Consider the following 13296-nt stretch of genomic DNA (forward strand, 5'->3'; position numbering starts at 1 on the left):
TGGAGTGTAGGGGGGGGGGGTGGAAGTTGGGTGTTTTGGGTGGTCTTGTTTTAGGTAGTGCCCATGTAAAAGAATGGGGTCTAGGTTTTGAATTCTTAGATGCTGTTGGAATGGAATTCAAATAAATATTAGTTCCCTCAATTGATCTGTTTTCCTAAACTCTTCATGTAGCAGAGGGCTGGACTTGCATCTACAATCACTTCCATCTATAATTTGTATTTTTGGGTCCTAGCTCAAAATATATCGAGGAAAACTTCTGATGGTATGAGCATGTAAATAGTCTATGATAGATGCAGCTGAACTCTTCATATTACCTGTTTAGTTAAACTGAGGCTTATATTTGCAAGCAGGCACATGGAAGTGTTATGCATGGATTTTTTTTCTTCTCATTAAAAATTAATAAAATTAAATTAGTCTTAGTTTTTTTTCAGAATGATACCTTATAACTGTTTATCTGATGTGGTAAACCCCATGTATTAATACATTATTGTAAAGTAATCAATATGTCCCAAATAATCATATCTGTGATGGAGAAGACTGCTTCTTCAATATTGCTTTCTCTCAAGCAGTGTCTAAGATTTTAGGAGGAAACTAAATTTGTCTGAAAAACAAAGTTAGTGTTTTCTCTTAAAATATTCATAACAGCATTCAATTCACAAATGCACCTTTTATTTTCATTCGGAGATAATTACAGCCTTGAGAAAGGGTTTGATCCTTTCTTTCCGTTCCCCATTTACTGATGAATCGGAGATGGACTGATATTTTGGAGTAACTTTGTAAATGGCTTCATAAAATTACAGTGGCATTTATTTTTCTCAATTAAATATCCTGGAACTTTAAAGGTGAAACTCTTTTTGACTCTCAAGAAATAATGTTCATGAAGCTTGCAGTTCACCTGATTTTACACAGCTGTATTAAGGTTCCAAGTAAAATTGTTCAGCTTTCATTCTCTTTCTTGATATTTGTTTTTTATTTCATATTCACAGTTAATCATGAGGGTATAGATAACTTACGTTGAAGAGGATGGCTTATACTGTTACGCTTTCTCCATTCTTATCTTTCAGAAGCACTGTTCAGCTCTGATAAGACCCTCTCTTTCTCTAAGGAGACAGTTTCAGCTACTTGTTAACTTTGAAAGCTTAGTGTACTTCGTTTGAGGGCAGCAATTACACCACCCTGCTAGCAAACATGCATTAGGTGCGTGTGTGTTGGTCACTCAGCTTTGTTAAACTGGCAGAGGAATGCCTCATTGGTGTAAGCAGTTTTCATGTTTACAGCTGCATATAGCAGATTATGACCAGTGGCTGAAAGGGCTGATGTGTCACCATCCACATGGGAAACTGTCCTTCATGGACTTTCAAACAATTGTAAGTGCATTTTCATGTGTATTGTTGAAGGACAAATAAGTTCCATATTAGGGATTTCAATTTCTGTTTTGCTCACTGCGTATGCCAGCATAGCTTGCAAGAGTTAGGTGCTCTGACATACTTTCAGGAAAAACATGGTTTAGAAGCATGAGTTTCTCCAGAAGGAGAATCCTAAGCCTCTTGATTGGTTGAATCATTAGTATGCAAACCCTCAATTTGACTTGCTGCATTAAATATTAAAACTGTTGTGTGTTCTGCTAAGTGGTTAACTCACATGGTGTGGAGAGTCAAGCTGAAAGGCATTCATGCTACAAGAGTCATACGACTCGCCCATGTTTTCTCATCAATGTTGCTATTATGAATATAGCAGGTAGTATTAGATCTCTAAGGATATCTCCCATGTCACTTCAAACTTGATTAGCCCTTGGAACTGTCCTGTGGTGGACTGCTGCAAGTCCCTGAGCAGAATCATTTTTGCCCTGAAGCCCACTAATCTCCTGGCTATACACATTATTTGTTTCGGTCTATTCCAACCAGTGCCCAGGTTAACCATAAGAGGTTTAGCTGTTCTTCTCTCCTCCCGCATTCTTTTTGAAGTGGAAAATAACTAGAGAGAGAACAGAGAGTCCTTCAAGAACACTTCCCGATCCTCAAAAAGTAGCTTTGGGTATCAAGGAAACTGGATGCTGATCTGGCATAGTGAAGAGAGTGCAGCAAATAAAGCACATAACAAACTCATATAGGTAGGCCTGCACTCTAATCCTGGGCAGAATACTTAGATCGCTACAATTTTGGGTGATTTGTCAATTTCTGTGTAAGGACATGGACTGTATTGGAATTTGGAAAGCCTTGTCCTGTACCTTAAGGACTTCAATATAAGAACTTCTCCAGGTTGACTCAGGACCTTGCTCAGTCAAACTTTGAAAGCCTCCAAGGATGGAGATTCTGCAGCCTCCCTGGGAAGCCTGTTGCAGTCCTTAACCATCAATAACATCAACCCTTTGAGCCCAGTGGTCCAGCCACTTTTTCAGCCTTGTTCTTCACGCATTTGATACATAACAGATTTGATTGCAAGGCTACTACAGGTTAGCATCAAAAGTCTTGACAGATAAATGGCATCCACTGCTACCTACCCCAAAATGAAAGAATTTTATTACAAAGAAACATTCTGTACTGAAAACCACAGTCCAGTATGATGCATGCAAAACTGCATTTGTCTTTCATGAATGAAAGTCCTTGCTTTCCAGGTATTTTTAATACCATCTGAAAAACTAATGAAGTTCTGTGTTTAAGAATGGAAGTTCAAAGTGGAATGAGGTAGAAAGTAGCTCATGGAATGATCAGGAGAACAGACAGCTGATGTAGGGGTTGGGGGGAAGGGAACAAAATAACTGGTTTATTTAGTTTAGTGGAATAGAATAGAGTATTAATACGACTACAAGGAAGGAAAATGAAGAAATCTTGATGGAAGAGGAAACAGCATAAGCAGACTATGAATTAAACCAGTTTATAAAATAGAATAAACTTCTAACTAATGATACTACTGAGATTTCAAAACAGCCCTCTCAAGTGTTGCAGGGACAAAATGCTAGCTGTTTTCAAGATATATCTCAATCAGTTCCTGAATGAAGTTGTAGAAGGTAGTTGCTAGTAGGCTTAGGTATACATGACTTCATGATTAAATGAGCTACAGAATCCTAAAGTACATAATCTTGTCCACTGCAATGCAAAAATAAAGCATGTTGACCTAAACACTAAGCATTTGTAGAAGGTCAGGTACTGTAGCTGAACTGTTGAGGTATCTTAATGTACTCATTTAAAGCCTAGTTCAGTGATGAGTGGATAACCTTGAGACAGTTTGTCTTGTGGCTTACTTACAGAATTTAGTATGGACTGTATACTTAAAATAATACACTGGGTTTGAGAGGGTGGATTCCTTGCCCTTAATTTTCCTGTTGATAGTTCGATGTTCTGTGACATGCTATTTATGATGTTTGTCACTGCATACCAATGGTCTGCCACTATGCAGGCTTTTGTTCACAAAACAGATGTAAAGATGTAATGTGATGGTGTGCAACAGGTTCAGGATGCCAAGGAGCTATTATTGTGTACATACTTGGATACGTATTCATGTTTCACTCAGGTAAGAAATTTCTCAAAATACTTTGTGCACACTTCTGAGGATGCTGGCACTCCCATGGCATATGAAAAGGTGTGTCAGATCTTGATCATTGAGCAAAAGGGTTGATAAGCAGCTCCCAGGTGCAGGATGTTGATAGAGTATGCGTTTGACAAGTCGAACGCAAGATGGCATTGCCTGTAAAATAGTCTACATTCTGGTATATGAAACAGCAACTATATAATGGTGTCGGATGATGAGATTTCTTTCTTTTTGCAAGAATCTCCTTAAGTAACCACACGTTTATGTCCCATTGTAAGTTAACTACTGCCTCTCATGTGATAGGGGCTGAGCTTAAAGAAGCAAAAAGGCTAAAGGGTCCTCACATTATTGCTTTTCAGGATTGCATTCATAAGGTGCTGGGGTGAACAATGTAATTTACAATGATCTGTCATAGCAGATAAAAGGATAAAACTACACTATGACTTACATGCTTGAGTGGAATACTGTTAAAGCTTTGCATATAGCTACTCGACCTGAGAATGCACAAACCAATACAATTTACAACAATTTTCTTGATATTTTTAAGAGAACAGTAGAAAATGGTGGAAATAGAGTGCTAGTAATTAGTGATTATTTAGTAATAAAATTGGATGTCACAAGTATTCCTTTTTCCTTGCCTTGCAGTTGCATGGGGTAGAGTGAACCATCGCTGCTCAAGAGCCAGTCATGCATGACTGTGGGCTCTGTACTCAGGACAGTGGCGAGTATCTGGCCAAACTCCTTGTAGTAGGGGCAGGTAGATGGGGAGCTGCTGGACTTGTGGTTATCTTCCTTTGCACTGTGGTAGGCTCTAGAAGTTTTTAATACACTCTTACTACATGGGACATCCATTTAATCTCTCCACCAGCTGTTTTAAGATGCTTTCATACAAATGATGATTTTGAGTCATTCTCAAAATCACATTATTTGCTGTAGTTACATCAAAATGACTGTTGTAGTCCTTTAGCCAGCTTGTTGCACCAGAGCAGCATGTTCTAGAGCTTTCTGACTAAAAGCTTTCTGGCTGTACACTTCCTGCCAAAGTGGAGGTGCCATTTGGAGTGAATGTGTTAACAGATGAGCGGCTCCTGAAGCTTTGGAGGTGAACAGAAAGTACAGGATAAAGATATTGTGGGGTGGTATTGGAGAGCTATAAAACTTTAGTCCTGCGACCTTGTCTTTAACTGTATCTTCACTGCCAGACAGAAGAGTCGGAACCTACTGAGAAGCCTGAGGTTTGCTTCTAGTCTTTATCCAGGAAAGCAAACCAGGTTCACAGGACTTACTAATCTGGGTGTAAAGAGTGTTTGAGAGGACTTTGGGCTGAAGAGTTTGGGTTAAGGCATACAACTCAGATTGACTTCTAATTTAGCATCCTGATACTGGTAACTTTATGTGCTCCTATATCAGTTCTATATTGATCCTAGAGCAGTGAGATATATCTGACTGCTAGTGCCATTAGTGTTTAATTTGTAATTTTGCTGTGTCTACTCACACATCTAAAATCACCTACATGTACATTGTCCTTGCAGAAACAAACATCTTTTAGCACTTGTTGTTTGTTTGTTATCATTGCACATTTTTCCTTCATTACTCTCCTCCACTTTTTTCTTTCTTACCTTTTTACTTTTCTTCAACTGTCAGTGGAATTATTGTCTTCCTGTCTCCATATTCAGGTAGTGTCAGTGGCTGAGTATCACCGCAGGATCGATGCTCTAAATAGTGAAGAACTGCGCACACTCTGCAGACGTCTCCAGGTGCCCTCTTCAGTAGTTTAAACCCCATCTCCAGATACTAAACCATCTTTCTTTGTAGTGTCTTTGATCAGGGCAAGTCCCACACTCAGTGGGTTTGTCTTGTCTACAGCACTACAAGGATCCAGCAGAAAATTCCTTTGTTTTGGATGTATTTAATTGTGCAATGCTATGATGGAATCAGTAATTTTGTGATGGAATTATTACTTCCAACTTTTTCAAACAGGAATTTTCTGTCAGAATTTGAAAACTTGTTCTCAGTACTGCTTGACTTAGAGTGATGTGTTTTAACTTCCACTTCAGACTGGTGTGTTGTGCTAGATAAAGCTTTCCTAAAAAGAATGCAAACCAGGTGAAGAATCCAAAACCTTGTTGCATGGGTGTTTAACTTTATATAGGAATCTTTCATCAAGAATCTCACAGTGCTTGGCAAGTATGAAGCTTCACAACTTCTGTGGAAAAGGTAAGTATTTTTCCCGTTATGGAAGCAGGTAATTGAGGCAGTTTGACACAGCAGAGGTCATACACATGGAGCTGGTAATGGAACTGTCTGTTCCAAAAACAGTACTTTGAAAACAGGACTTTGGTTTGAATTTTTGACAGTTTACAGATACGGACTTAAACTGATATTTGCATTCTCTTTAGGTGTTTCTCAGTTCTTTGACAATTACAAAATTGTTAGCTGCTGTGTACATCATACATAATTTACTGATGGAAGGCATAGCTTAGAACTCCTTGGAAGCATTGAGTATTTTGTTTTCCTGTAGTAATTGGCTGCTGAAACTGTAAAAAGTTTCAGTTCTGTTTTTTTTACTTTGATCTTGGCTTTTTCACCTATTATGTAACTACACATAAGAAAACATTTTCTTAGCTCTTTTTTTTCTATTTGTTTAATAATCAGTAATTAGTTGCTTTAAAATGTTTTGTGAGTAGTACGGTTACATAAATCAATAATGAGCATGAACCCAAAAGCTGCAGTTCTACTTCTATGGGAAAATCAGAAATTTTGCAAAAAAACTTTCATTGCCACTTGAGAACAACACAGTTCTGTTTCTGGCAAGTGGTGGTGGAGAATCCTTGTATTAATATCCTGGATGTGCAAGAGCTCTTTCCAAATACCTTTCACCTGGAATGCCCAAACTCAGGGTTTAGGCTGACTTGAAAAATCTGATGTGATGGGCTGGAACCTATAAGCTTTCTGCTCTGAGGCTATTTAAGTGTTTGCGGGGTAGACTGCGTGGCAGTTACTAACCTCGGAAGCCCCTAGAATCTGACTACAGGTCAGTCTGCTCTGTCAAAGTTTAGTGGGAAATAAATTTTCAAGTTTTGAAACTATACTGCATTATGTCAAACAGATACCTTTGAACAGACATATGTCTTTGTCCACTTCTACAAAGCAGTGTTCTCCCTAGAAGAAAGTTGCTTTATTGTAGTAATAATAATTTTAAAAAGGCAAAAAATCCAACCAAAAACAACAACAACAAAAAAACCCACAACCCCGCCACCACTTAAATTCAAATTATTCATGTTCTGCATGGTACACTTTTATGAGAATTAAAGAATAACAAAGGGAATAAGCTTTCTGCTGTACACTTGAACAATGCTGAACTTTTATGGAGTTAAGTAGAATATGATGTATGAAAGGCATCTGAGGTGGAAGAGTTGGACTACCAAATAACATGTTTTACAGATAGCACTCTATAATGGCAGTCTGTAGGTCATCTTTTTGTACATGAAGCTGTATGGATAAATGCATAAAGAATAACAAAGGGAATAAGCTTTCTGCTGTACACTTGAACAATGCTGAACTTTTATGGAGTTAAGTAGAATATGATGTATGAAAGGCATCTGAGGTGGAAGAGTTGGACTACCAAATAACATGTTTTACAGATAGCACTCTATAATGGCAGTCTGTAGGTCATCTTTTTGTACATGAAGCTGTATGGATAAATGCATATACTTTTTTGTTGTGGTATGGAAACTAGTGCATAGTGTACGTTGGAAATGCTTTTTACCTTCCATTGAAAAATGGAAGGCTTGAGCTTTTTGCTTGCTTGATACTCACTTTCTTTAAGTGCACCTTTTCTTGAGTAAAGAATTAATATCGTAATTAAGTTATTGTATGAATATACTTTGATACTTCAACTTTATAAGCCTATTTTTAACAGGAGTTTGTGATAGTAGCTTTTCATAGTTCTTGAGGGAAAGGGAAAGGGATATCCTTTTTTTTTCGGCTCAGGTGGCTGTATTTGTTTAAATAGTCTTATCTGTATTTCAGAGTTTTCTTTGATTTGGCTTTTCTTTTGTTAACTAAGAAAACTCTCTTCGCAAAATCTTGGCAAAGTTTATCATGGCGGTATGTGAAATATCATAGTTGTCCTGTATGTTTAGCGTATGAGGTGTGTGGCAAACACTGGTTATTACTCTGGAGTTGACAGGCGTTTTTGGCAGGTATTTTCTTGAACTTCTCAGGATTCAAGCTTTAAATAATTTGGACAGTCTGACTTTCACTGAAACTTAGTTCAGGCTGATAAATTATTCAGATGCACTCATTCTTGTTAAGTTTTTTTTTTCTTTAGCAAAACTCTCAATATTTTAATGAGTCTTGCTGCAGTGGCTTAATTTACTAACTTCCTTCACTTTGTCCTACTCCTCTGTCAGATTTCACTATCCCCACAGCAAGTTTGAACTATCCCTGCAGCAAGATTTATAGAAGGAAACCTGTTTGGGTCTCAGCTAGTCTAGTTCTCAACACATGGCACTTTAGCTTGAAAGTGCCGATGAATGTGGACTGGGATAAGAAGCTGTTGTAAACTATGATAGCTGATGAGGAGTTTTGTGGCCTTCTGCCACCTCCACTAAATGATGATCTACAACAACTCAGTAGGGTGGATGTATAGGGCAGTTATTTTAAACTAGTACAGGATCTTTGTGCATAGCGCATCTTTGCCAGACCCCAAAGCTCATATGCAGCATAAGTTTTAGAGCAGTATTACTGCTGCTTTCCTCTCCCCACCCTCTCAATTCTTTCTTCTTTGACTCTCATAACTACTCCAGCAGATCAGCTTATGGAGCAGCAATATTCTTAGGGCTCCATTCAGATGCTTTACTCAAAATACTTGACAGCAGTCTTTCCACGTCTACTACATATCTGAAAACCTTCACAAGTACTCTAAAAGAGTATTGATTCAGAAACTACTGAGCAATGTCTATGTTGAAGTTTCAATTCCTCTTCTGTCTGGGTTTTTTAATTACATTTAATGTAAATGCTATGTTACTATTAAAATGTAAGTACTTCGTAAGCTGACCTCTGAAAAGCATTTGAAGTCCTTCAGCTGTGTATGAGGATTCTTTTTGGTGTTTTTTTAGCATAAAGCCGTAGCTTTCTTTTGAGTAGGTGTCTGTGTAATTTGTTGGTAGTATATAGTTGAGTACCGGCTTGCTATCAGAAGCAGTGGAAATCGTGATCAGATCACATCTAATGGACTTCTTAACTTTTGAAGGAGTCGCGTAACTGTAAATGGGTAACTGCATGACTGTATGACTGTAAACCTGCAGAGTTTATCTTCCCTGCTAATAGAATTGCGAATACTTACTTTCTTCTTGTTCTTTTTGTAGATAACAACAAGAGAAGATATCAATTCAAAACAGGCAACAAATATCAAAACAGACCTGGAGCCTGAAGCATTCCGGCCAAATCTTAGCGATCCCAGTGAATTACTACAGCCAGAACAAATTGAAAAGGTATTAGCTTATATATGTCACTCTTTAGTATTGTACATTAATGTATCACAAATGCTATGACCATAATGTAGAACACACCAGTAGGAAGACCTTGTGTGATATTAAATGCATAAGCAAAAATGTTGCTTTTTTTCTTATCATAACTTTCAATACACCATAACCTCACTAGTCGGTGTCTTTGCCCTTATTTCACTCTTCCTTGAAAACAGCTTGGCTTTCACTGCAGTTCTTGATGTCCAGTCCAAAGTCATCTCATTAAATGCGTTTATTGAAGGTTTGGATCAAGGCTGATTGCATTCAAAGGCACAGGAACAGGAGAGCAAGCATCCTTTACCCTTCAGCTTGTTACCTGTTGACTTAAGTGATCTAGTTCCCCAGTGCTGAGACATAGTATTGCATAGTCTTGCAATATTGCAAGAATAACTATGTGGTTTTACTATCTTTAGATAAACCTTTTAGAAACCGTACCAAACACATGTTCTTCAGTTGGTAAATCATTCTTCTCCTGCAGGTCACTGGTAGAGGTAGGAAAAGAAACCTGCTTGAGAGACCAGGGATAGAAAACATACATGTGAAACTTTAGAGTTGGTCTGAAGTTTTAAAGTAGCTTTTAAGGCCACTTGTAGTAGTTCAGAAGAACATAATCAGCTTTCATTTATATGTAATATATTCTTAAAAATAGTAAAAAATGTATTAAATAAGAGAGTTGTCATTATCTTAACAGCTCACAAAGTCTCTTCCACCACGGACCATTGGATATCCATGGACTCTTGTCTACAGTACTGCAAAGCATGGCATGAGCTTGAAGACTTTGTATCGAACTATGCTGGGATTAGACACACCTGTGCTGTTGGTCATCAAGGACAGTGATGGACAGGTAGGAAAATGTTTGCATGGAGGTAGGCAACCCATCAAGAAAAATGTTTGAGGAGTATAAAGGAATGGCTGACACATCAGTCCATCATGGGAGATAAAATTGTGTGCATCAAGCTGGTTTTCTTGATAGTTACGTAGAGGCTTTTAAAAACATGTTTCATTGTCAAGCAATTCTGACATATTACATTTCTAGGAAATACTTCAATGATACAAGTTCACTGTCACAATGCATCAGTCTCATAATACCCAATTATTTACTTCTAATATTCTTTTTTTTTAATGCACTTAAAGCATGAGAAATATAGTCTCTCAAACTTTCTGATGCCGGAAGATCTTGTTGAGTTGGAATGTCATTGCCAGCTGCGTCCAGTGCTTCTTGGTACATTCTGTGGCTGCAGCCAACATCTCTCCCCCATTCAAGAGCTGCAGGATCTTTGCTGCATAATGAATTTTTGTTCCTTGAGTCTCTGTAGTTGTGCTTTATTCTCCTTTTGACTGGGGTATGAATTCCAGAAAGGGGATCACATTTTGCCATTTGAATAGCAAACATCTTCTCTTGAGTATTCTAATAACAAATGAACGTCACAGGCAGCACGAGACTGATTCTTTCTTTCTGAAATGTCTGTGCTCTCTCGTGGAAGCAAGTTACTGCTGTCGTGAAGAATTGACAGAACCACTACAAAATCTGTGGCATTTACTTCGCTTGTCTGCCCCACTTTGGTAGCCACTGTTTTTACTTTCAGGAAGCATGGGCTCATATTGCCTCATATCATTCAAGGGGTCTGAAAACTGTAAATGGAGGGTATGTTTTCTAATTCAAGTCACAACTTGTTTTTTCCTTCTGTTTCCTGCCTCAGGGATCCCTTGAGAAGAAAAATCCTTTCTAAATCTCTGCTAGTAGAGCACTCTTTCCCAGAAGTTCTTTAAAAGGGAACTTATCTTCAAGACTAAAAAGTAAATGAAGAAAAAAACTATTCAGTAGACTTGAGATGTCTCAACAAACCCATCAGCCTCTTAAATGTACTTTGGTAACTTTCCTTCTCCGAATCCCTTATTAGCTTCTCAAGATTAATTTGTAAGATATCTATTTCCTAGTACCTGGTTATCTGGCCCAGAAAGAAAATGTCCCTTTTCTGACAGGGTTGTCTTGCCACCAGCATGTAGTATCGTTCTGTTGATGGAAGTATTCAGATGACCTTCCATATATGAATACCTCAACTTGCATGTTCAAAAAGTGTCATGGTTGCCCAACCAAAATAGGGAATTCATAGACATGTCATATTTTTTTATGAAACAAACCATGACAAATCTCAACTTACAGGCTTATGCCCAGGAACATGTATGAAAGCATTCCTTGGCCTATTGGGACAAGTAGCCACCTGAACTTACATCTTTCACAGTGTACACCAGATCTTACCTAGGGTCTGCACAAGAGTGAGTGAAATCCATGTGTATTCAGCGTGCAACATATGCTACAGAAGGTTCAGGCAAGTTTTACATGCCGAGTCCTTCACCAATGTAGTGAGAGTGGTGTTTTCAGTAGTTCTGTCTGTCAAGCTATTAATGAGAAATATTTTTGCATTTGACAGCTGAAAATTAATTTTACGCTATCTTTGAATTCAAAACCGATGGAAATTCAGTGTAGAGTCTTTCTCCTCTTGATGCAAGGATCTACAATCATGAAAAATAAGACAATGGTAGCCTACTATGCCCTTTAAAGGTAATTAATCAGGGTCATTCATTTTTTAAAGAAGCAATTGTTTTTTTGAAAGCAGTTAATTCATCTTTAATATCTTGTACCTTCCTGGCAGATAGTCCTATAAAACTGCTTTCTATGACTGAAAAAGAATCTGGGTACTTTTTTATAGGAGAGTGTATCTAGAAATAGTTCACTAGCAATGTGCTAGGCTAAATACTATTTATGCCCTTCGAGAATGTGCTTTAAGAGAGACCAGGTGTTTTCATATTTTATGCTTTAAGATCACTGCCTGTTTTCTAAGCCATCTAGTTCAGAGAAGATCCCAAATGAGATTAAGCCTTTTTGAAGAATGACAGAATTATGACCAGATAGTTTCTTGCTATTTGCTGAGCGTAGTTCCTCACTCCTTTTTGGCATTCCTTGTTCTGCCCACTTTGTAGCTTCTATGTTTATGAAAGATACTGGTTTTGTCTTATCCTCAGTTGAGGTACTTTTCCTTCAAACTAGAATTAATTTATTTGTTGAGCTACTTCCTCTGAGACCCTGTTCTTTGTCCATATTTATGAAGACAGTCTTTATCTGATGTTGACATTAAGTTGAGTAAGGAGCCAAGTGTACCTTAGAATCATAGAATCATTAAGGTTGGAAAAGACCTCTAAGATCGAGTCCAACCGTCAACCCACCACCACCATGCCCACTAAACCATGTCCCTAAGTGTCACATCTACACGTCTTTTAAATACCTCCAGGGAGGAGGACTCACCTGCTTCCCTGGGCAGCCTGTTCCAATGTTTAACCACTCTTTCAGTAAAGACATTTTTCCTCATGTCCAATCTATACCTCCCCTGGCACAACTTGAGGCCATTTCCTCTCGTCCTATCGCTTGATACTTGGGAGAAGAGACCGACACCCACCTCGCTACAACCTCCTTTCAGGTAGTTGTAGAGAGCGATGAGGTCTCCCCTCAGCCTCCTTTTCTCCAGGCTAAACAACCCCAGTTCCTTCAGCTGCTCTTCATAAGACTTGTTCTCCAGACCCCTCACCAGCCTTGTTGCCCTTCTCTGGACACACTCTAACACCTCAACAAGTACCTTGTAACTTTTCATATTACGGTTCATTAAAGGCTGCTAAGCCTCACCCTATTTTTCTTTTTTTCCAAAACCTTCTCCAATCTTGATTTCTTTTCAAAATCAATTAACAATTTTACTTAAAGGGCTGTCAAAAAAAAAAAAAGCAGCCAAAACACTCAGCTTTCACAAACTAAAGCTTTATTTGTGTAGAAGCTGAACATTGTCTAGTTGAAGGTTGGAATCTGAAGCCACCTGAATTGCCTGCCGTAGTCAATTCTAGGAGATCCTTTAATAAAGGTGTCCAAGAAATCTATAGATATCTACATTACAGTTGTTATGGACTGGCTGTCTATCTACTGGTATGTGCTTCTGTTAGTGAAGACACCAAGCTCTGGTGTCTACTCTGACAGCCTTTTAAAAAGAAATTAACACCTTGTCCTGGTTTCAGCAGGGATAGAGTTAATTTCCTTCCTAGTAGCTGGTACAGTGCTGTGTTTTGGATTTAGGATGAGAACAAAGTTGATAAAGCACCGATGTTTTTATTTGTTGCTACGTAATGCTTACACTAGTCAAGGACTTTCCAGCTTCCCATGCTCTGCCGACTGAGAAGGCTGGAGGGGCACAAG

General features: G+C 38.3%; 1 protein-coding gene across 4 annotated transcripts in view; it reads left to right on the forward strand.

Moving 5' to 3' along the window:
- OXR1 (oxidation resistance 1) overlaps positions 1 to 13296 on the forward strand; it is a 155541-nt gene that overhangs the window by 132995 nt on the left and 9250 nt on the right. For 3 of the 4 annotated variants that reach the window (XM_009274314.2, XM_009274315.1, XM_009274317.1), the window contains 3 exons: positions 5205 to 5285; positions 8901 to 9026; positions 9751 to 9903. In XM_009274314.2, coding sequence (XP_009272589.1) covers positions 5205 to 5285; positions 8901 to 9026; positions 9751 to 9903 — 360 coding nt within the window. The remainder of the gene's footprint in view (positions 1 to 5204; positions 5286 to 8900; positions 9027 to 9750; positions 9904 to 13296) is intronic. The other variant, XM_009274316.1, reaches the window with a different exon arrangement.

This window comes from Aptenodytes forsteri, unplaced genomic scaffold, assembly GCF_000699145.1.
Source record: "Aptenodytes forsteri isolate BGI_AS27 unplaced genomic scaffold, ASM69914v1 Scaffold400, whole genome shotgun sequence".
NCBI lineage: Eukaryota > Metazoa > Chordata > Aves > Sphenisciformes > Spheniscidae > Aptenodytes > Aptenodytes forsteri.